Source organism: Arvicola amphibius, chromosome 2, assembly GCF_903992535.2.
Source record: "Arvicola amphibius chromosome 2, mArvAmp1.2, whole genome shotgun sequence".
NCBI classification, from domain to species: domain Eukaryota; kingdom Metazoa; phylum Chordata; class Mammalia; order Rodentia; family Cricetidae; genus Arvicola; species Arvicola amphibius.
This window is the reverse complement of record NC_052048.2, coordinates 60,269,603-60,294,257: the sequence shown is the minus strand read 5'-3', so window position 1 is coordinate 60,294,257 and position 24,655 is coordinate 60,269,603. Positions and strand designations below refer to the sequence as shown.

The following is a 24,655-nucleotide window of genomic DNA, read 5'->3' as shown; positions in this document are numbered from 1 at the left end:
CAGATAGACCCATGGCACAGTAAGAGTTATGGCTACCAGTAACTCAGCTCAGCTAGCCAATCTCTTCATCTCAGAGACAGGACTTTAGCCAAAGCAGAGAATCCCCTACTTTGGGGTATCACATTCCTTGACTGGACAAGGCAAAGGACTTACTATGATTCTATTTGGTCTGCAGTTGGCTTTTTGAGGTGAACTAGAAGGACGGCGAGATACCCAGAAGCCTCTTTCCCCATACTCAGCAAAGGACCTGACCATGCCAGTGGCTTCAGAGGTCTCTGACCCTCTCCCCTGAACACTGCACCATGAGAGATGGTGCTTGGAGCCTGCTTCCTCCTCCTCCCAGACTTGCTCAGAAATGGTTTGCTGTGCCCGTCCTTACCTCCAGAGGGCGTGCCAGCAACTCTCCTGAGGAACTTCACCCACTCCTCCATCTCTACCTGGGAGCTGGCCATGAGGACATAGGAGTCTTGTCCCACGCGATTCTGGTCACATGAGGCTGAAGGAAAGAGTAGCACATGGGAAGGTTGTAGAGCCGGAGGAGCCAAGAGCCAGGGGATGGGTGAAACTGAACCTGGTTTCCTAGTTCAATAAAGCACTGAGAGTCAAAACAGTGCTGTCCAGCTTCGCTCAGTGACCCTGGGTCTTGGTCCACTCCTGTGGCTTTAGCCAATAGCATATTCCTATTGACAAGTCTCTGAATACAGGACTCATAATTGCCCTGGCTTTGGCAGAGGGCCATTTCCACAGAGGTCAGAAGCCATCACTACTGACAGGAAGAGCAGCTACAGCATTCAGTTCAGCATTCAAGGAGACATTGGTCTCCATGCCCACAACCGATGCTTCTCAAAGCAGCCTGAGCTCAGCTGTGGCGATGTGGGAGGAAACAAAGGCCCCAGGCGAGAGGGACAATGGGTGCCAGAGTGCCTTTCTCATAGAATGGGTGTCTCCTGTCACAGGCTGCTGGGACCACTCAGAGCCTTGCAGAGGGTGGGTTTCCAACACTCATTTAATGGGCACTGTCAGGGCTCGCTTACCATTCTCACTTTAGTAAACGGAGTAAAACTTAAATGGATCAAGTGACAGAAAGATGGTGGAAAAGACAGGACAGGTGGCACAGGAGGGACAAAATATGAGGAAAAGTGACAAAAGAAGAAATGAGGGGAAGAAAGGAACCTGGCATCTTCCTACGCCTTCTTGCAGGCAGAAACCTGCAGATATAGAACTTCCTTTAGTTGATAAAGGTGTTAGAAGGGACAAAAACAGCAGTAATCCCTTCGATCACCAGATGCTGTTGAAGCCCCCTCTTCCTACAATGCCAGGTCATCTGAGAGAGAGAATATTCCAACTGTCCCAGAGACACAGCCCTGGATTTTCCTGCAGAAACCAGCTTTCCAATCCCTTTAGTTCTGGTCTCTTGGACTTAGCACCACCAACCCTTCTTTCTCAGTTTGGGGTTAGCCGATTCGAAAGGCATCTTGTCAGTCTCTTCTCCACGAAAGCCTTTCTCAGGGGTGTCTCCAGGGGTAGACCTGGAAGCAAAACGTGCTCAGGGAAGAACTAAGAATGACCTGAGTAAACGCAGGGTCCTTCTGAGATGGAGTAGGAGTTGTGGTGGTACCAGCTTTAGTTCTTAGGACCGAAGCCCAGAGATACCAGGTATCTGCCCAGCCAAACACCGGGCAAGGCTGCTGTTCTCCTCCTCCCTACGGACTTCCTGCTGGGCAGAACCTATCTGGTGTCTTTCTCTGCCAAGAACACACTTCAGTCTGCTACACTGTCAAAACACATCTTGATTTACTGGCTCCCTTTGGTTCTGCCGTGAGAAGCCCCACTGGGAAACTTCCTTTAGCCTTCACCCCTGACTTGCCTTGTTGCATGAGTCTCCTCACTAATATCCATTTCCACTCCATTCTCATCCCTATAACTTACATTTTATTCTCAAATCACATGAATTTTGAACATGAGCCATAGAATGGCCCAGTGGCTTTACATCCTTCTGGCGGAGACATTCATTTTCTTATAATTGCCGAGAAGTGCCTATCGAATCCCCATTCCTGAAATCATGCCACCCTGACCACACTGATCCACTTGGAATTCTCTGTCACATGGAGGCTTGGGGACATTGCCCTGGTCATCCCTGTCCAGAAAGGCTACCTCCAGCCAAACACTTCATTTTCTCTGTTAACATCTTCCTAAGTTTACCCCAATTCCATGTTCTCAGTGACACACCCTCAGCCTGCTCCATGATCAAGGACAAAGCGACCCCCTCCATCCCCTCAGACAGAACGTGTTCTCTCTTTGCTTTGGCTGTTGTCCCATCCGGAAGATTACATGGTTCACCTGTGCCATGTGGCGTGAGGCAGGACTGTACGCTGCGTGCGGCTGTTTCCGTTCTTTGAGTTCCAGCCCTACCGCAGCCCCAGCTCTCAGCGGATGCCCAGCACAGTTGCTTTTGGATGAGAGATGGCATCTCCTAAATGCTACGTATGAAGGCTGAGTGGGATGTGTTACCCAATAGGAGAAACCCCATGCTTGTTCTCAAGCTGATGGTCAGGCAGAAAGGTAGACATGCCCCTCCCTCAACAGCTGTCTTCCGTGAGTTAAATGCACACTACTGTGAGCCTTGGACCTGAGGTCTGCCCAGATAGGGGCCTCATCAGGAATCCTGTTTCTAATGGCAGTATGACCTTCTGTAAGAGGAGGACAAAGAGATGACCTAAACATTTTCCATAGTGAGTCCAGGCTGCATGGAGCCTTGGAAACAGCTGCGGGAACATAGGTTCTGAGTTTGGGATTTCTATATACCCACTCGTGTGTGTAACTAGGAAGATAGTGTGGCAGGAAGAGACAGAGACGGCCGGTGAGATGGACGTCCCCTTGAAGGCTGAACTGAATGCCGTAGCTGCTCTTCCTGGCTTCTGACCTCTGTGGGACTGGCATGATTAAATGATGGACCGTCACTTTGACTTCGAGGTGTGAGGTGGAAACGCAGGCTACCTACCTGGAATAACTTCGAAGACAAACTTCCCAGCTTCTTCAGGGTTTGTGGCGATTTCCTTGACTGTGCTGCCAGGCAGATACATGCAGCCCTGAAAGACCAAAGGTTTTGCTTCTTATGTAATCAACAATTTCTTCCCTAGGAAGCAGCTAATTTGGGGGAAACAAACAAGATGCTAACAGTGAGTGAGGAGGGCAAGCGGAGGAACAGGAAAGCTGCCTCCAGGTTAAGGGACATCCATCCCTCTGACTCGGGTCGTGGCCAAGGTGAGCGGCAGCCGCTGGATGCCTAGGGAAAGCCAAGTCACTTCTACCCTGCATGCACAAATGCTTCAGCACTGCACTGGGCTTTCCCACAGGGAAGTTCACTAGATCCTCACAGCACCCCAGTGGCGGCGACCGTCACATCCACCTTTCCGATGAGATTTAGATTGGGAGCTAAATGACATAGCTGACTTCTCCAGACTTAATTACTCCTGTTTACAAGTCACCGAGGTTGAAGGTCGGACATCAGGTCCTAAGCTGTCATTGTTCCAATCTAAAAAAAAGGCAGCCACGGTAAAAGCATAAAGGACCAGAAGATTAAGACATTTCCAAAATAACATCAGAAGCCTGGAAAAAGAAAGTTTCCTGGGGTCTAGGAAGAAAGATATCTGAGAGAGAAAAAGAGAGAATAAGAAGGAAGAGGAGAGGGAGGAAGGAGGAAGAGGAGAGAGGGAAGAGGGAGAAGAGGGAGAAGAGGGAGAGAGGAGGAGACGGCAAGAAGGAACAGGAAAAAAGGGAGGAAAGGTTGCCATCCCTCTGCAACCTTTAATGCTGTCACCTGCAGGTCTCACTGTCTGGAGGTCACCTGACTCCTCACACCATCCTTATGTCACGTGGCTGCTCTACTAGTCTGGGTTAGCACGACTCCAGAAGAAAACTGTCGTTTCTGTACAGGAAGGAATGCCCCCAGGAAGGGAAGTCATGTTCAGAGGTACCTCTCTAAATTGTGACTTGATACCCCGAATCACTTCATCACAAATTGTAAAGATAAAGTACTGGCGTTACTGCATGTTTGTATAATCTGTTGAGCAGCTGTGAGGTGCCGGACCCTGCTCACTGCCCCAAACAGATTAGTGGAGCAGATCCTCACAAGAAATCCAGAAGGGACTGTTCTCCTGACGGAAGAGGTGAGGAAACGAGGCTGCAAGACGTTAATTAGCTGACTGAACACCACAAGTCACACTAACAGGAAAATGATGATGTGAACACTGGACAGCGAGAATCCAGAATTCCTGACCAGGATTTCCTACCCAGACTTAGCTCAAAGAAGCGGCAGAGTTCGAGCCACACACACAGGGTACCAACACTCCCAACAGAACTTCCTCCCCCACCCCACCCGCACCCCACCCCCACCCCAGACTGTTCGGGGAGACCCTGGGACACTATAACCAACAGGATGGTGATGAGAGGAAGATGCCCTGGTGGGTAAAGGGGGGACAGCGAAGAAAGAAAATGGCTCAAGCGCTTGCCACTACTGTCACCGACTTTGCCAGCTGGCCTGGGTGGATTCTGAGTAGAGACGGAGCAGAACCGGCAGATCTAGGTACATTCCAAATCACTAAAACTTACACTATGTAAGTGCATGGTAAATGATTTCATATTCAAAAGAATAATGAGAAGCTGGAGAGATGGCTCAGCAGTTAAGAGTGCCTACTTCTCTTCTAAAGGAGCCGATTTTGGTTCCCAGCACAGTGTTCCCATAGCGCCACCTCCAGGAAATGGTTCCCAGCACATACACCCTGCCTCCCACATAATTACAAAGTAAGAAAAGAAAAAGATAGTGTCACCCGAAGCTTGTCACCTCTTGTTCTTTCCCACACCTTTCTATCATGTCTATGGCGGGATTTATCCGTGTGGTAGAAATTTTGTGGAACACTACGTGCGCCATTGCAAATCTTCTTCAGCTCTACCTTCCGTGACGTCATGTGGTACTTCGATTTTTTTATTTCAACTTTATTCTATGTATATGGGTGTCTTTGCTGAATGTATAGCTGTATTCCACGTGTATGTCTGGTGCCTGTGGAAGCTTAAGAAGGGCTGGAGTTACAGACAATTGAAGCCGCCACACATGTCCTGGGTATTGAACTTGGGTCTTCTGGAAGAGCGGCCAATGCTCTTTGCTTCTAGGCCATCTCTCTGGCCCTCATGTGGTACTTTGAAGCAAACATGAAATGAATATTTACACCACAGAAATATTGGCAAATCCTACACAAAGTTTGCCATCAGAGAGCCTGTTGTTAAACACGTCACAGCACTGACAGACCTGTTGGGCTGAATTCCTTCGCTTTGAAATTCGGGACAAAGGTTTTCTGTGATGTCAGGGCACCACACACTTCCACCAACTGTGCGCAGGGTTCCTGTTCCCTGGCTTCATCCACTACCACTTAGAACGCTTCTCCTACTTTGGCAAGAGGACATGGTGGATCACTAATGTATATTGTATGGCACTGATTGTTACTGAGATCAAAATTCTAGTAGATGATAACTGGACATTGCATTTCTTTGTAAATTTGGCCATTTTTTCTACTGATTTGTTTGAATTTTTCTTGCAGTTTTGGAAGAATACTTTAAATTGTAAGAACATTTGTTTACTAAATATGTGCATAGAGTTTCCCATTTATTATCTGAAGCTTTATTTTCTTGCACTGACTTTTTGTTATGAAATAAACCATCCTTGTTTCTTAAAATGCAGTTCCCCTAAGCCCACGCAGACAGCTGCCGTGTCTTCTGCATCTTTGCTCATGGGTGTTTCCCATTTAAGTCTTCCCCACAGTCAGGAATGAGGAAATAGAGCATTACTTGTTTTCAAGAACCTAGCCTGTAGCTATAACTTCCAGTTCATTTCTAGATAGTTCCAGGAATCCCCAAAGATGTGACAAATGACCATATAGTTAGCTGAACACTAAACAGATGTGATCTGCATTTGAATGAGATGTGAGAATGGCATGAAGACAGCAGGACAGTCACCAGCTGTGGTTTGGGATAATAATGTGGCCATCAACTCAATTTCCAATAGGAAGACATTCAGCTTCTTTTTATTTAAATTTCAGAACATTTGTGGGGCAATGGTGGCACAGGCCTTTAACCCCTGCACTTGAGAGGCAGAGGCAGGTGGACTTCTGTAGGTTTGGGGCCAGCGTGGTCTGTGGTAAGTTCCAGGACAGTCAGGGCTTCATAGAGAAACCCTGTCATGAAAAAACAACAGCAAAAAAGTACCTTAAATTTCAGAATGTTTGTACAGTATATTATTTGCCATGATTATTGGTGACATTGTAGAATAATATTCAATACTAAGAAGCAATATTTGTGACATATTGCCCCTTTCATTAAATGAAATCCTTATTTCACACTTAAGGGACAATTTTCTAAGTGTCTGTGGCCAGGGAATGCTGGACTTAGGCAGCTACTTCTTGATGGGAATTGTGATCATTTTTATTTGTGTTTTTCTAATGATCTAAATTTCCTACCATGTATAAGTGCAGCTTTTCCAGACAAATATGCAGTACAACACACACCAAAATATGTCCTTTGTAAGGAATAACCATTCTAGCCCTACGATCTTCATTTTTAGATCTGAAATGAATGTGTTATTTTATCAGTCTTTTTTTTTTTTTTAACCACTTGGTAGGGGTTGTGCGGCTTTCTCACTTGCCCTCTTGGTCCGATTACTATATTCACAGATTTCGTAATAAACTGTCCTTGCAGACTTAGGACATAATCGCCTACTCATCCCCGGTCAATTTAATCATGGGAGTGGTGAGTTTCCACACGGGGAAGAAGCTGGGACTCACACGTGACGATTTTACCCTTGTCACTAGCTTGCTTTTACAAGACAGGCTTTCATATGTACTTTATATTATTAGAGCACGTGATAAACACAGGCCAGGCAGTATTGTCTCATTTAAACAAGAAGGAGAATCCAGAAAAGGCAGAGGTAATTGCAGGGCCACGAGAAGAGGGAGCGCAGTGCTCCGTGGGAGACAATTTTCCCTTTCTACACTTCACAGAGACAGCCTCTACCCAGCGGGCCCTCTCGGGAGGCTGGGGTGGCAAACACGGCCTTGCCTCCCAGAGGATTCTCATGTCTCTCTCACACGCCTGCCACTGTGATCTTGTCTTGCGTTTGCTGGGCTCCATAGGTCTGTGTTGTTCATAAAGAACAGGAAGTCCACTCACCACATACAGATCTCCGCTAACGCCTGGCGAGGCAGACTTTCATTTTGGTTCCACCCATCTGCTCGTCAGTTCATCTGCTCAGCCACCTCCAATATCCATAGATGCCTCGTCTTCTCCTTCCTAATTTTTGGAGTCTATTTTCTCTAAGAAGTTCTAGTAAAGTCCTTCCACGCTGCTTCCTTTACCACAGATAGGAACTCTAGGTGGGAATGCAGCCGTCTTAGGCACTAGAGACCTCAGTTTATACTCGGGATCCCATAGGCATAGCTAGTGATAGCCTGTCACACTCTCATTCCCACTATGGGCAGAATAGAGGGTGCAGGGAGAAGGGACGGGCCTGAGACCGAGGATCAAAGCTGTCTTGTGGACTCATCCTGACCCTCAGGTGTGACGCTGTGCCTCTGTTCTCATAAATTCTGAATCTGGGCACTGCTGCCCCCAGCCCCCAGCTCCCTCTGACGTTTCTAGTCCTGTCACCACTAACAGTGTTTCCTGGGCTCCCTACTCAAACTTCATTCTGTTTAGGACACACAGAACCATCTGTTGACAGCAAGCTAAAGACGGCCTCCCGTCCGGTCAGAAACCCGCAGTGGCTCTCATGACACGCAGTGTAAATGCCCAAGTCTGTGCAGCGGTGCTCACAACCTACAACCCTAAACCTCCACCCCTGCCCTCACTTCTCTGAGCTCTTCCCCTCCGGGTCTCTGTACTGGCTCCGTTCCTGCCACCTGGAACCCTCGGTGCTCCCTACCCAGGTCACACTTGCTCCTCTAGTCTGCGTGTGGCCGTTCCCTCTGTCCAGCAGGCTCTGGTACCAGAGGCCCACTTAGCAGGCCCCTCTCCTTAGCATCCCCACCACCTGCATGAAGTCAGTGTGCACTCCTGTGCCCACCTAAGATCGCAATGTGTCTCCCAACCACTCATCGTTCCCCTAACAGCTGCTGGCTTCCCTTATCTACTGTGACTCTGTTCTGTTCCATTCAGCAGCTGTTTCCCCGGCTCTATTCACTGATTTAGTTCACGTCCACAGTGAACCGGTGTGGGAACATTTATGTGCGAATGCATTAGGCATTAAATACAATCGTTGTTCCAGATATACTTATTGAACAACAACAACGAGTCCCCACACCAGGTCTTCTGAGCTACCATGGTGGGTTGCCATCTGTGTCACCATTATGGTGTGAGATTGGACTTGGGGTGCCCTAGGAACCCTACTGCACTAACGGGAACATCTCGGCCATCTTCACACTCGGGGCATATAGAGAAAATCAGCAACAAGGCAATAGCACCACCCGGGTGGAGGTGTCTGGATGATTCTGTGTCCTCACCGAGGAGGCCTACAGGAGTGAAAGCAGCCAGGGGGCCCCTGCCCAGCTCCTCTGGGCCCAAAGCAAGGACACACACCCAGCGGGTACCTGCGGCTTGGAGTCCTCTTCGTCCTTGTAGTAGTAGAGTTGCTGAGCTCTCAGCACAAAGTAGCGCTGCTGCCAGTTCTTCACGATGGACCTCTGCTTCTTCAGCCAGCCCATCTTAATTGGCCTTTCGAGGGGGTTGGGGGTGGCGGGTGTGTGAAAGCCCGCCATCTGCTCCCCAGTCATCACGCTCCGTGACCGAGCTATAGAGAGGAACAGACAGGCAGGCTGACTGAGGGACATGAAGCAGGGAGTCAAGAGCAGGGGGGCCGGGGGACCTGAGAGAAAACCCTGATGTCCCCCACACCCCAGAGAGGAACCGGGGCCCTGTTCCTGAAAGGAGCCCAACGAACCAGAGCCTGCAGTCCGGCTGCCTCTGGCCCCGCGAGCCGCAAAGCGGAGATTGGCTGGGGCCTCTGAAGAGGAAGTGGCCACAGCATCTGACAGAGGTGCTTCCTTTTCCTGCGTGGGAGTATCTGACAGAGAACAAAATAATGCCCTGCTCTGTGTCCAGAGTAAGGCCCACACAGCTGCACAGACCACCGGAAGCTGACTGCTTTCCCTCCATGGCCCCTTTGAGGAGTCAGCCCAGAGCTTGGACCCCACTGCCCCACACTGTGTCTCCAACAGGCTGTATCCCCGTGCCAGACCCAGAGGACTTGGCACCTCCTGAAGTTTCTGGCCAAGCGTCATCTTGTGTCCTCCAGTCACCTACCCACTGTGTTTACATCCCTTTGCAGCAGGGTCAAGGGCTTTGGTTGGTACATCTGTCGTATGTTTCTGGTCAGATGTCACCATTAGCAGAAGCAGAAGCAGAAGTGGATCTCAAAGCCAGACCCCTCCACCCACTGCATGCTATCATCAGCTTTTGGCTTCCTACAGAGTTCTGCCTGACATTTGATCGGGTCCTGGCCTGTGCCTCCATGGTGACAACCACCCAGAACAACTGTCTCCGTCTTTACTTCCTGTACCCCCAAAGTGACCCATTCACCCTCTGGCTTCCAGCCAACCTTTTCTCCTAACACCTGCCTTTGTGCTTCTCTAGCCAATGCAGCAGGCAGAGCTGTGGCCTTGTGCAAGTTCTGGACTCACTGACAGCAGTGTCTGGGCTCCGCTCTGCAGCTGAAGCACATCTCTAGCTCACTGTTCATTTTGTTAGCTTTGGTTGGTCCCTGAGACATTAATGATATGGTTAAATTATTGAGTCTATTCTCATCCCTTTTCCTTACCCGAATAGAGAGCTGTCCTTTCTTGCCTTGCTTTTGACTGGCACTTCTCCAAGACCCAGTCAGTTTCCATACTAGCTAACCTGGGTTGTTGATAGTCCTTACAACACAGAATTGTTGGTATTAGACAGACAACACATAGAAACTATCTAGCACACTTAGTTAAGCATATGCCACTCTGATTTCTGTCGCTGGTGACTGCTTCTAACTCGAAGGATGGAGCTCGTGTCTAGAGCAGCTTTCCTCTCGCTTCAAGCTTCAGACCCCCCAGTTTCACTCACTCCCATCTTTAGTGTAAATCTCTAACTGCAAACTTCTCCCTGTTGCATTTGATTCCTGCTTGCCTGTCTTCCTCTAAGCCCATGGCTCTCAGCCTTTATTCACGTTTGTAGCAACCTTCTAGCACCAGAACTACACAGATTGACAGTCTTTGCTCCACCGACTTCAGCTGTACCAGAACTGTCACCTGTAGCATGTAGCTACAGAGCTGTGTGCACAGACGTCTGCCTACCTGAGCCCCTCAACCCTGCAGTCATTCTGTGTTCCTAGAAGACACTTGGGTCACACCTTCAGCCCTTAGCTTCCACTAGGGAACTGGAAGAGTTGCAACACATGCTTGATGGAGCCTTCCGTTGGACAGCCATCAGCACAGGAGAGCATACGGTCAGTGGCTGTGGAAGGTAACATTTCAGTTTGATGCCCATTTGGTTTGTAGAGATTGCTTTGTGTCTTGATACCCTAACAACAACAACAACAACAACAACAACAACAAGACTTTGCTTCCAGTCTTCCTTCCCAGCTATTAACTCATTCCCGGAGTCTTTCACTGGGGCTGATTACTTCCTCAAGCACCACCAGGTTTTGAGAGGATGAACGGGCTCTGGCTGTGGAGCAACAAGGAGGAGCGGACCTGAGTGAAGGACTGAAAACTTGGTGTGGCTTTGTATCTCTCTTTGTAGGAGAGTATCTTGAGAAGACTCATCTGTACCAGGAAGTGGGCACACATGGACAAAGGTGAAAGTGTCACTCCCACACAGAGCTTTTGAAGAAGGTGGGGGAGTGAGGCCATGGCATTCTCTTCTGCTGCAATATGGCCGCAGTGTGAACCCATTCGTTCCAGTGCGGCTCCTATGGTCGCCCATCTACAGCAACACCAGGTATAAACGAGGACCCCATTTGTTCCAGTGCGGCTCCTATGGCCCCTCATCTACAGCAACACCAGATATGGACGAGGACCCCATTCGTTCCAGTGCGGCTCCTATGGTCGCCCATCTACAGCAACACCAGATATGGACGAGGACCCCATTCGTCCCAGTGCAGCTCCTATGGCCCCTCATCTACAGCAACACCAGATATGGACGAGGACCCCATTCGTTCCAGTGCGGCTCCTATGGCCCCTCATCTACAGCAACACCAGATATGGACGAGGGCCCCTTCTTGCAGCAGAGCAATGCTAGGCTCCATGTGAACAAATGGGACCAAGGAAAGGGAAGAAGTCGGGCAGAGACCACATGGTGTCTTTGAGGGCTTAGATCTCTTTAACCACTCCCAGAACCCCACAGACCTGGTTAAGATCACTTTTAGAGGCAAGAAAAGTGGAGGATCTCAGAACCATCCAGAAAGGGGACAGGGATCTGAAGGAACCAGAAAGATGCTGCAGAGTGGAGGGAATTTGATTAGCATGGAACCCAGTAGCTAGGGTATTCTTTAATACTTAGTTCTGGGGGGATTTCAGGATTCTTTAGGGTGATAAACAATAACAAAGTCAAAAAAAACAATCACGGTTAAAAACATCTGTTCCCTGAAGAATGGCCTGGGGAAGGCAAGAGAATGTGTGAGTACTTTGCATTCTTAATACAGCCCAAAGAGGACAAAATAGCCTTGAGACAGCACAATACCAAACCCTGGCCTGGCATGATCCCTCTCACCATGTGCCCAGTGTCTCTTGAGTGTTTACTGTCCTCTTACTATCCCTGATACGATTGTATGTCCAGGGTTTCCCTCCTAAGTTAGAGCATGTGGAGAGATCTGTGCCCATTCTACACAGCTGGAAGTCGATCCCGATACAGGGGGAGAGTGACAGCTGGGGGCACAGTGAGCCAGCAACTGAACTTCCTGCCCAGTCTTGGGTCCCAGCTGTGGCCATCAGGCGGGCCATCTTGTAGATGGTGCAAGTATGCGAGAAGTGGCCTGGTGGGCCTTGGCTCTGACTGCCCTTCTTTGTCGCATCTTTGAACAGCCCTTTTGTGGGAGATCGCTACTGTCGGTGGTTAATTCCTCACAGCGAACACGGTCATGGTGATAAGCTCCGCAGTGAGCTGGTCTTCACACCCGTGGGAAGTGTTCCCCTACGGGAGGAGGTATGAACGAGGTAGACAGGGCTACAGGAGGTTACTGGGGACAAGGGAGGCAGAGCGAAGCCACAGCCTCACAGGGTTTGTAGAATTCCCTGCAAGAGCACAGTGAGGGTTTTAGTGAGGTCAGAAACCCACCCTCATTCTAGCAGAAAGAAGAAGACCAAGCCCTCAGCAAGCACTGTGCTAGACAACACAGCACTCACTGTAAGTGGCTGTAGGCAGATGAATACATTAGGATACATAGAATTAAGTAAAACTATGTTCCCATCTGTCATATTTCAGGTTCTTGGCTGCCGATGGACTAGTGGGCCCAGAGAAGAGGACTTAGGTATAGACTGGGGCTTCAACCTTTCTCTGAGAGGGAAAAGGGAGCCATTTCATGTTACCGAATAAGGGGGGACCACAAAAAAAAAAAAACATAAGCACATTTTGTAATGAGATTGTCCATGCTGAATTTTAGTCACAGGGAGAGGGGAGAAACAGAAGATGCGCTGTGTGCCCAGGGTTTTATCTCTACAGCAGAAGTTAGTTTTGCCCCAAGTTGGAACAAGAGAAAATTGAAGAAGGAAGTATGAGCAGAGCGGTTACCTCGGAAACACTGTCACTTCCTCTTCCTCTCCCATCTGCTGACCCACTGACCTGAAAATTAACCGCAAACTTTCCTAGGGTCCACCTTTGAAGTAGCTCTACCATGTGCTCTCCAGCTGCCCTGGTCTGCTTCAGGGGGCTGGGGTGTGGCGGGGAAGGTTCACCAGGCTTTACAGCTGGGAGGGCTTGTTGCTGTTCTCTCTCTGTGAGCCGTGCATCACCGGGGACGCCTGTCTGGACAAATAGCTCCCACGGAGTCCCTCCAGACTGCTCTTGCAGGCTCATCACCCGGCTGCTTACAGGGCAGGCACCAGGGAATTTCTCAAGTTCACCACACTGCTAGTCAAACCCAACCCCCCACCCCACTCCGCCGCCTTCACACCGTCTGCCATTCCCACCTTGAACTCACAAACACAGCCCCGCCTGCCTGCCTTCTCTGTGTACAACAGTCCTGTGAGGGACCCATAGGCTGTGGCTCCTGCAGTCAGCGCTGATGGGATTGCTGATGCCATGGCCCTTCTGAGGTTTACCCTCGACTTGGGATTGCTGATGCCACGGCCCTTCTGAAGTTTACCCTCGACTTGGGATTGCTGATGCCATGGCCCTTCTGAGGTTTACCCTCGACTTGGGTTTGTCTCCTGACTACAGATCTCCCGGAACGTCAACGCCTCTCCTAGATCAGGTGTAAACACCCTGCCCCTGGACTTGGGGTTTTAGTGGCTTTCTGCTCATTTTCTGCTCTCCCTACACATCCAACCCACAGGACAGTATGCTTCTTGTGTGGATTTCCTCTTTAAAAGTTCTTGCTCACCCTTTGAGAGTCACATCAGGCCACACCTCTACCACCCAGCAGCTAAACTCAGCAGTGCTCCAGCACCATCCCCTCCTCACCAGGGGCACACAAGCAGTCCAGCATCCAACACCTCGCCTGTAGTTTTCCTACTGTCTCCCTCTCCGCTTGCAATGTAAGAGGACAAGGGCGCAGCTTCTCTGCTTGCCCTTGTTCATCCTGTGTCCTGGCTCCCAATGAAGAGCAGGCAGGAGGCAGAGGGGTACAGATGCTTCTGTAGCAGTGGCCATGGCTGAATCTCAGCCTACTCTGCGGCGTGTTTCTTCTTTCGTGAGTTTGTGAGTATCAGTGGCAGTTTGTGAGTGATTAACCCACAAGAGTTAACAATGATAAAGGGCATAGCTCAGCCAGCGCCTAGTTTTAAAACATGAGAATTGACCAGCACTCAGGAGGCAGAGGCAAGTGGATCTCTGCGACTTTGAGATCAGCCTGGACTACAGACAGGAGAGCCAGGGCTACACAGAGAAAACAAAACAAACAACAAAAACCCATAAGAACTGAAAAGCAAGCAGTGCTGTAAACATTAAAAGTATGTAGTTGATTTAATGTCAAACAAGATGGCAATGATAGATTGGGAAGGGGGAGGGATAAAAGGGGGAGGGAGGTGGAAGTGGAAGGTTAGCAGGACACCACATGGTATCCCAGATGGAGCAGACGAGCCTGAATTAGGAAGGGGTTAGCGGGCAAGGATGCACTGTGAGATGCTACTGAGAAGGGATGGGCAGGCTGAGTGCAGAATGAATAAGAAGGAGCCAGGAGTCTGGGGGCTTGGAATTACATAGCTTAGGAAAGCTACCCTTCCCACTGCTCGCACAGCCTACATTGCCGAGCCCTTGACAGGTAGCAGGACAGCATCAGATCCTAGACCACAGACCTCTCTGCCTCAAGAAACCCTCAGAGCCTCAGGAACAAGGGGGTTTTGATTAGAGAACAAGAATGCTTCGTTTCCAGCTGCCCCAGACTTCTGGGTCCTAACATTTAAGGGTCTGAATCAAGAGATGCTAGAAGGAAAAATTTAACTAACACGAAAACCTCACTTCAGAAAAATGAAGTGGTGGATGATCTTCAGAAGTCACTGTGGCTGCACAGAGCAGCAGTTGGCACAGAGGTCCTCAAGAGTCTCTGTTGCTTAACAGAGCATTGGGAGCCGAGCAGTTTCCCAGAGCGGATCCTAGTGAGGGCCTGGAGTGGGAGTAGGGTACTGAGATAGCCCAGCTTCACCACAGGCCGAGAGGGAGCTGCTGAGGAACCCTCTGAGCAGCAAAGCCATTGCTACCTCTGGCTGCAAACAAGCCACGAAGCAACCTCAATTCCGTTTTGCTCTGGCATGAAGAATATCACCACTTACACAAACAACAAGCTGCGAGCCTGGAGGCAGCAGAGGGACTTTTGCTGTCTTCTCTGAAATGACACATTCACCCTTGAGAACAGGTTGACGCAACGCCTAGAACTGTCCCTGAGTGCTTGTCTTGGCTGCCCACGACTGGAGTGTGTTTCGCTTTCTACATCTGCTAGGAACATCTTTCATGCCAGCTGGGTGACCAGCTGGGTGACCACGATGATGCAGAGAGCAGAGCCCACCTTGGAACTGATTCTAAGATAGTAGTGACTTGTGACAGAAACAGCATGAATGCTGTCTCAGTAGTAACAAGGGGGGGGGGGCTGACAGAAAGAAAGGATATAGAAGGGTGTGTGTCTGTGTGCCTTGTGTGTGTGTGTGAAGAGAGAAGGGAGGGAGAAAGAGGGGGTAGGGATTAGGAGGGCCTGGATTTCTGTTGTTTTTATTCATTCAGAAGCTCTAGAAACCCAGGCTAGGAACCAGCCTCAGGTCCTAAAGTTTTCCTGCCTTCAGGAAAATTCTAGTTTAGGGTAGGTCTCAGGATCCCCTTGTGGTGTTCACATTTTGGGGCTTTCATGTTTCTCAGGACTGTAGAGTGTAGTTGCCTCTCCCAGGTCTGCATGTGTCTCCACCAGTTGCTACAGCTCTCTCTTTCTCTCTCTTTCTCTCTCTGCCCATCTCTGCATAACAGGAAACCAAGTGTAATAACAAGAAACTTCGAAGTGTCGTGAGCACTTCCTACTGAGCGCGGCCTCTTCCTCAGTGCAGACACAAGGAGAGATTCGGCAATGGGTTCTAATGAGCACTCAAAGACCAGGCAGCCACGGCTCTGGCTATCGAGAAGCTACCTGCTTCCCCAGATGTGACTGTTAGGAACAAAGCTTCCCATCTGTGGGATAGTTAGAGCCATGAGCTACCCAGTGACAAGAGTTAATTAAGAGAGCTATGCCCTTTGTCCAGCATCAAAACTAGCCGCTTTAGGGAAGGGTTTGCTTCATTATCCCCTAACATCCATACAGAGTATGTTAGGGTGTTGAAGGCTGCAGTTTTGACAAGTGAGGGCCCTACCCCTCACAGGCAGAATCCTTCCAGGAAAACAGTACTCTGGACCCATCAAGACCTGAGTCTTGGGGGCCACAGGCCTTCGTCCTTCCTCAGACATTGCTCTAGTTGGCTCCTGGGGCCACCACTGAACTTTGGGAAGAATGATTTCTGCCTCGACACATACCCAGCATATGAACAACCTTTGGGGTGTGGTGGCCAGAGACACAACCTGACAAAAGGATCCAATATCTCATTAGAAATCCAAGTATTTTATGTATGATCAGAAGGCTGATGACATGAGATATTGACTAGTGTGGGTAAGCATGGTCAAGGCAATGTGTAGGGAACAGCCATGATTTTAAAGATGTTTACTTTAGCATGAAGAAAAAGCTTACATTGTATGTGGAATTTCCTTCAAAATATCTCAGCAAAGAGGAAATGAAGGGATAGATTCAAAGGTGACAACCTCAATAAACATTGAAATTCAGAAATGGGATGTATCGGAATGCACGTGGGGGAAGCACGCTCCGTCTTTCAAGATCCCATCAGGCTCCCTCCATCCCGCAGACATCAGTCGCTGCTGTGAATTTCATCCGGGCTCTTTCTCCAAGTTGGCGTTTCCAGACCCCACGGTTACTCTTCAGCCTCGAATCAGTGAGACTACCCAGATGTCACGTTAAACAGGTCACCTTTCCCTCACATGGATCTGCTCCCCCCTCTATCATTTAATCAGGTAATGGATGGGAGCACTGAGCCGCTGGGGCTGCTGGTCACAGTCATTCTGCTCAAGCCCAGAGGGCTGAGGGGAAATCAAGAAGGGACAGCTTTGGCATCACTACTGCCATCCTTCACCCAGGCACTTAGATCTCTGGCTTCCAGGGACAGCTCTCTCCTTTACAAACTGCTGTTGAGATGGAAATGGCCAAAGCAACCTTAGCAGCAAGAAGAAGAAAATCTGAAAAGAGTGAAACAAAATCAGAAGTTGTAGGTGAGGCTAAAGCCAGAGGGAGGGGGAGAGAGAGAGGGAGAGAGAGAGAGAGAGAGAGAGAGAGAGAGAGAGAGAGAGAGAGAGAGAGGCTACTGCACACAAAATACAGTGGAAACAGTGAAGAACAAAACTAATCTCTACATGGGTAATAAGAATGATTTCCAATATAGTTTGTAAAGTTAAATACTTTAATACAATCCACAAAGTCAGGCAGCTTTGCCCGCTTTGTCACTTAACTATGACAAATGTCCAGACTGTCCTATGAATGCAGAGTTACTGGCTTATATCATCCATAGTTAAGACAAATTTTAAAAGGTTCAATGTTCTCAAAAAAAAAACTTGAATTCAATACCTTCAACATCAACCTTCTTGAAAGTCAAAATCAAGAATGGAAGGCTCCCTTCTTGGGCAATAAAGAACATGTCCTGGTGGAGTGGCACACTCCTACAACCTCAGCATTCTTGATTGTGCATTTGTCCTTCCTTCTATTATGTGGCGTGTCGTATTGATTGATGTTTTAAGGTTGAGTCATCCTGGAGTTCCAGCAATAAATGCCACGGTGACGATGCATGGCCTTTGATATTGTGGGGTCCAGCATGACTGTAATTTGTTGGCAATATTCACAACAATACTATAAACAATAACGGTTTGTGGTTTTCTTTTTTGTTTAGCATTTTTCCTAGCTTTGATTTCAGGGTGGTGCTAGCTTGGAAAAGCAATCTGGGAAGTCTTCTCCTCTTTTTTTTTTTTTTTTTTTTTTTGGAAAAGAGACCGATTAGTGTCAGTCATTTTTAGAGTTTTGATGGAGGGCTGGAAAATGTCTCAGCATTTGAAAACACTGGCTGCTCTTCCAGAGGACCTGGATTTGATTCCCTGTATCAACCTGGTGGCTCCCAACCATGTGTAACTCCAGTTCCAGAGGATTTAATGCCCTCTTCTGGCTTCCAAGGTCACCAGATGCACAGACATGCATGCAGGCAAAATAAATACATTTACTTTTTCACATAAAATAAAAATAAATTCCAAAACATAAAAATTTTGTGGAATTCACTGGTGAAGTAGTGGGTCTTTTTGTCAGAACTGTGACTACTTATTCAATCTTGACTATAGTTGAAGGTTTGTTCCAATTCCTTAGTTCTTCCTGATTGAGTCTTGAAAGTGTGGCCCATCTGGAACTTTCTTCCAACAATTCTGGTTACCAAGTTGCTGGTGTATAACTGTCCAATGTACTCACATATTATTTGTGTGTCTGTGGACCAGATGGCAATGTCTCCAACTCCATTTTTTATTTCAGTAACTTGAGTCTCTTCTGCAGCCCCTTCTATAGGTCCAGGGCATTTCGGTTGCTGTGAGTGTAGTTTCACTCAGTTAGTATTAGCAGGGAAAGTATCCTAATGCTTGTGCTTTTAATCTACTGTGGTTTTATATACACAGTGAACCTCTTAGAAATAACATATTGTTGGTTCATGTTTTCTTCTCCACTCAGAAAAATCTCTATTTTGTCATTGACATTCAAAGTAATCATTGATGATGATGGATTCAATTCTGTACATTTGCCATTCATTTTTCACGTTCCTTATGGCATTTGGTTCCTCATTTTCTGTATTACTATCTTATTTAATTGAATTTTTATAGCAAAAGTTTTACGTTTCTCATTTTCTCTTGCATATGTTATTTAGCTATTTTATGTTGATTACAATTGGAATTGCATTTAATGGAACAAACGTATTCCCTTCTAATTTGAATTTATTCCAATTTAACATTAATAATATGCAAATACTGTTTTTTAATGCCTGTGCCCCTATGCCTTCAGTTCTTAATGTCATCAAATTGCATTTTTATATCTTATAATTCCAAGAAAATTGTCAACTTTTTAATCTTGAACGTTTTAATCTCTTAAATTATTAAGAAAACCATATAGTTTATGAAGCAAAATTACAATTATATTAGCATCTAGAGTAATCTTTAAAAATGTTAAATCATGCCGGGCGGTGGTGGCGCACGCCTTTAATCCCAGCACTCGGGAGGCAGAAGCAGGCGGATCTCTGTGAGTTTGAGGCCAGCCTGGTCTACAAGAGCTAGTTCCAGGCCAGGCTCTAAAAAAAAAAAAAAAAGCTGCAGAGAAACCCTGTCTCGAAAAACCAAAAAAAAAAAAATGTTAAATCATACAGAAAAAGGGTAGCACTTACAGTAGTACTGTTATAACTTGCTTTAGTACCTGTCAGTCATACACACGCATTTTCTGAGGTCCGTATATCTTCGCTGGTTTTGAGTTACAGGTTAATAACGTTCCACTTTGACCTGAAGGGCTTCATTCAGAACCTCTTGCAAGCATGAGACTAACAAACGCTCTTAGCTTTTGTTTCTCTAGGAACGTCTTACCTTCCCTCTCACTTTTAAAATCTATCTTTTATTTACTTATGTAGAGTATGTAGAGTATGTGCGACACACACGTGTGTGCACGCAAACTTCATAGAGGACATGTGGGGATCAGAGGACGACTTGCGGGGTGTCTTAGCGTCTCCACTGTTGTGAGGAGACACCATGACCACAGCAACTCTTACAAGGAAAACATTTAATTGAGGGGTCTCATTTACAGTTTCAGAGGTTCAGTCCATTATGATCAGGACAGGGAGCATGGCGACACACAGGCAGATGTGCTGGAGAAGCTGAGAGTCCTACGTCCTGCAGGCAACAGGATTTTATGTCACACTCACCCCCACAGTGACACGCTTTCTCCCACAAGGCCACACCTCCTACTAGTGCCAGTCCTTTGATGGCCATTTTCTTTCAAACCAGCATGAGGGGTCAGGTCTTTCCTTCCACCATGTGGGTCCCAGGGCTTGGACTCAGGTCATCTGGTTTGGTGGAAGGTACCTTTTTTGAGTTGAATTAGCATTACTGAAGGGTAATTTTGCTGGATATAAGATTCTCGGTCAACAGTTCCTCTTCTAGAAGGCTGAATTTATCAGATCACTGTTTTTTTGGAGTACAAAACTTCTGATGAGAAATTTTCTCATAATCTTATTGAGAATCCTTCATAAGTGATCAGTCACTTCTCCCCATCTGCTTTTAAATTTCTCTTTATCATTCTGTTCTGAAAGTTGGGTTGTAATGCCTCTCCCTGGACCCAAGCTCCTCATGCTTGTAATTGACTCAGCTTCTTGGATCTTTATATTCGTGTCTTTCATCAAATGTGAGAAGTTTTGGGTTGTTATTTCTTCAGAATCCTCTCTTCCCCTTTCTCTCTCCCCCTGGGACTTTCACGGTGAGTGTGTTGCTCTGTTGACTCATGTCCTACAGACCCCTAGGTTCTGAACACTTCTCTTGAATCTGGCTCCTCAAGCTTGACAGCGCCCACCTGCCTCCTTTGAGTTTGCAGATTCTGTGTCTTCCTCCTCGTGTCTGGTTCTGAAACCCTCTAGTAAGATTTTTATTTCATTTATAATAACTTTTAGCTTCAACATTTCTTTTAATATTCTTTTACACTCCTTTTTTTTTCTTTTTCTTTTCCGAGACAGGGTTTTTCTGTAGCTTTGGAGCCTGTCTTGGAACTAGCTCTTGTAGACCAGGCTGGTCTCGAACTCAGAGATCCGCCTGCCTCTGCATCCCGAGTGCTGGGATTAAAGGCGTGCGCCACCACCGCCCGGCTTTTCTATTTCCTTTTCACAGACAGTTTCTGCTGATCTGTTTTCCCTTTTGAATGGGCCATGCTTTCTTGTTTATTTATATAATTTGTGATTTTTTTCCTGAAAAAAGGAAAGAAGGGAGAGAAGGAGGGAGGAAGGGGAGGGAGGGAGGAGGAAGGAAGGGAGGAAAGGAGAGAGGGAGGGAAGGAAGAAAGGAGGGAGGGAGAGAGGGAGGGAAGGAGAGAGGGAGGGAGAGAGGGAGGGAGGGAGAGAGGGAGGGAGAGAGGGAGGGAAGGAGGGAGAGAGGGAGATAGACCCACCATTTGAACTTAATAATGTGACTCTGGAAACCAGATTGTCCCCTCTCCAGGGTTTTCTGCCTGTGTGTTTGTAGTCAGAGCACAGATCCCTATCGTTTAGTAACTCGATCTTTTTTCCACCCCTGCTGCAGAGAGCTGCTCCGGGGATGCATTTGTAGCTGCCTGGCACAGGGCTGGTAGTGGGGAACCAGTGAGTACGCATGTGCAAAGACCTGGATTTTCCAAAATTAAGCACAATTTGCCACCCAAACCTTCTCCTGGCAAACTGAAGCCTCCATGAGACTTGGGTCCCCAAATAGTCACACTAGGTGGATTCTGCATTGTTGACGCCCAGGTAGGAATATAGATGTCTGTGTTGTGTTCCTGCTGTCCCAGATCCTCTATGGGTTATTTCCGTTCAACTAGATCTAGCCAAAAAGTAGAAATTTGTCAAAAATAAAATAGCTTATGTATAATTTATAATAAACTGAGTTGGGATACAATTAGAAAAACAGGAAATGTTTAATTTTTGTTCATTATTATTGGATGTCTGATGCACGTGTTTGTGCACACGCATATGTGTGAGCATGTGCGCACACGTCATGGTGCACGTGTGTATAACTGGAGGTCAAAGGGCAACTATTCTCTATGTCCACTGTGGAGCCTGGATGCGGGGGGGGGGGGGCAAATGGAAGCCAACAGGTTTATGCAGCAAGTACTTCTACCGAGGAGGTTCTCAATGGCACGAGGAAATAGTCACGTGAACTGAAAATAAGATGGGGAGAAAGCCATTGTTTCCTGTGCTTCTGGGTGAATCGTTCTCTTTCTCCTTAGCTCAGCCATCATCTCTGCCTCTCTTCCTTGGCATTTCCTTCTCACATCAGCTGCGAAAGGGGCTGACTTAAAATCAGATCCACGGGAAGCAGGAGGAAGTTGCACTTAGATTCAGGAAAAGCCTCCAAGAATATCTGCACCCTTCATACAGGGGAAGAGGTTCTACAACACAGATATAAACAAACGGCCACTGCCTTAAAAGGGAAATGCCAGCTGCTTGTGTCTGACTTTTGTTATTTGCAGGGTAGAAGCGTTTGGGGGGGCATGAGCTTCTAGAGGATGCAGAGTGATATTCTAGAGTGTTCTGCTATAAAGTTTGCACTAGCTACCCAATCTTCCAGCACTTTTGTCTGAGTGATAAAAGATACTTTGAGAAAGGCTGCTTTTATAATCTTTGGGAGGCCTAGGAAAGGAAGGCGGAGAGTTCAGACACGGGAAACCCATATTTGTTATGTCTAATTGTGGCGTGTCCTCGTGGGCAGTGCTAGGGTGGAAGACATAAAAGATGTTTACAAGCCACTGCAGGAAGGAGGCGAAGGAAAGGCGCGGAGTCCCGGGTATTTATGGAAGGGATCTGCTACTCCCAGAGTCTCCTGAGCTGAGATCACCGAGGCCACACTCGACACCAAAACCAACATGGGGAAAGGTTGACACAGGATTCCAGCGGGAGCAGCACTTTTCACTCTTTGACAGGCACTAAGAGACTGAAAAGCAGGTGGCCGAGCGGGAGGAAGTGCCTCCCCTCACACATCTGACTGAAGACTTGAATTTAGAACATACTTTTGCAGATTCTTGCCTGCAGATAACACTCCGCTAACTTCCCAGTCTGATACCTTCCTACAGAGAATTTAAGAAAATATTCTCCAAAAAAGAAAAAAAAGGAGAGGGCGGAAGAAGAGAAGGGGATGGGAAGACGAGAGGAGAGGAGAAGGAGAAGAGAGGAGGGGGAACTCTTCAAAGACATCACCGAGAAAACATGCCAGTCTTAAAAATGGCCAAACTATTTGGAGTGACACTTTGTCAGATGAAAAGACGCTATCCATCATTACTCACTAGGAAAACGTAAAATAAAACCCCAGTGTGATGCCAACACAAGCATATTAGCATGCATAGGGCAAAGCTGAAAGGCAGCCTGGCAAGCCGGGAGCTGCAGGCGCTCTCCGAGGAGGCTGGCCAGACAGGAAGCGGCAGTGCCACTTTGACAGACAACTGACAAGTGTCTTACGGAGTTAAGCTCAGGTTCATCAGCAGTCACACTCCTCAGCGTGTACCCAAGAGAAATGAGGCTTTGTGGTCACAGGACGTCTCTAGGCAGATATTCACAGCAGTCTATGTGTTAATCTCTACCAGTCAGAAGCAAATCCAGTGTCTCTTCAGACGTGAGGAGGTGGAACGTGATTTTCCTGCCATCCTTTATAAGGACCAAATATGTGGCCGCAGGAGCAGGATACGCCCTCCCGCTCAACAGTGAAGTCTATACTACCATGGTGCCTTAACTACGGAAGAGGCTGTGGCCACCTGCACAGCCTAGCGAGAACATCAACAGAAGTCCCTGCCGCCTCGCTTCTTAAGAGGGAAGGGCTGTCTTTGCACTTAGAAACATACAGCAATGTTTTTATTCTTTGTGAGGTTACAGACCTCATTGGGGAATAGGCGAGTTCACGTGCATTACTTTATTCAACCTCTAGGGGGCGTGGATTCCCTGAAACAGCCCATGAGCACAAAGGGGAAAATCTTGATATCCATGTTATCTAGGGATCATTTAAGCTACTCTGACATCATTTGGAACAGAAAGGGAGCTAGCAGATCATGTGTGAGAAAAGGGAGGGGAAAATTGTTGGCCACTAGGGGGCAGGACTTGCCTTCTTAGGCCATACCAAATGCTAGTGTGGTGCTTAGCTGTGTTTAGTCGTGTCTAGTACCCTCCGACTTTCCATTTTGCCCTTAGCACCACGTTTCCGCTTCACACACTGGAGTCCTGGTCCCTCCCACCCCGCTCATCTCCATCCAAAATCTTTGTCCATGAGGCTTGTGTTGGGAACGAGAAAACCAGACAAACTCAGAAAAAAGCCGACAGCCTTACCACCCAGTGTGAGCACATCCTCCTGTTTCTGTGGACAACTGAGGACAAACATGTCTTAATCCTTACGGTCAGGGTTAAGCTGCCCCCCACCAACAAGTATAAGTGAGAAACAATGAACAAATGGTCTGGAGTCCACAGTGATGTTCTTAGAGGCTCTACAGTCAAGGGAGGAAAAGGGGTGCAGGAGGGAAAAGGGGTGCAGCCTCCTCCTTTCCCTGGACCTGTAGACACATGGCTCAGTCTCTACAGTCCCTTCACACCCTTCCACACACAGAGAGAACCCATCCCCCTTGGTTTCAACAGAACTCTGTTAGTGTTCTCTCAAGGTCAGCTGCATATTACTCAAGCTTTACTCTAGAATACAAGCAGCCCTTTACTGGAATATACACTGTTAGAAAGGAGACGGTTTCAAAAGTCAAAATCACTGCTGCAATGGAGCAACGTAATTATAAGCTCTCAGGTCCTGCTGCAGATCCTCCCTCCACTCAACATAAATGCTGCATGGTGCTGAGCCTGCCCACGCCACACCAACAGCAGCAAACCTCAAAACTTTGCTGCATGTTTGATCCCTTGAGCTGATGAAAGTCTGAGTTTCTAGGTCTGGTGAGATGGCCCAGTAGGTAAAATCGTTTGTTGTGCAAGCCCGACCACAGGACTTCAGGCTCTAGACCTCACAGTAGAGAGAGACTCGACCCCTAAAAGGTCTCCTCTGGCTGGCAGGCCCATCGTGGCACAATCCATTCTCTCTCTCTCTCTCTCTCTCTCTCTCTCTCTCTCTCTCTCTCTCT

General features: G+C 47.7%; 1 protein-coding gene across 2 annotated transcripts in view; it reads right to left on the bottom strand.

The window, feature by feature from the left end:
* Arhgap25 (Rho GTPase activating protein 25) overlaps positions 1 to 24,655 on the bottom strand; it is a 77,162-nt gene that overhangs the window by 33,408 nt on the left and 19,099 nt on the right. The window contains exons 1-4 of one of the 2 annotated variants that reach the window (XM_038318970.1): positions 8,984 to 9,087; positions 8,634 to 8,833; positions 3,002 to 3,089; positions 380 to 496 (exon numbers count right to left, since the gene is read on the bottom strand). In XM_038318970.1, coding sequence (XP_038174898.1) covers positions 380 to 496; positions 3,002 to 3,089; positions 8,634 to 8,816 — 388 coding nt within the window. In that variant the 5' untranslated portion in view covers positions 8,817 to 8,833; positions 8,984 to 9,087. Of the gene's footprint in view, positions 1 to 379; positions 497 to 3,001; positions 3,090 to 8,633; positions 8,834 to 8,983; positions 9,088 to 24,655 lie in introns of those variants that run through there. The other variant, XM_038318969.1, reaches the window with a different exon arrangement.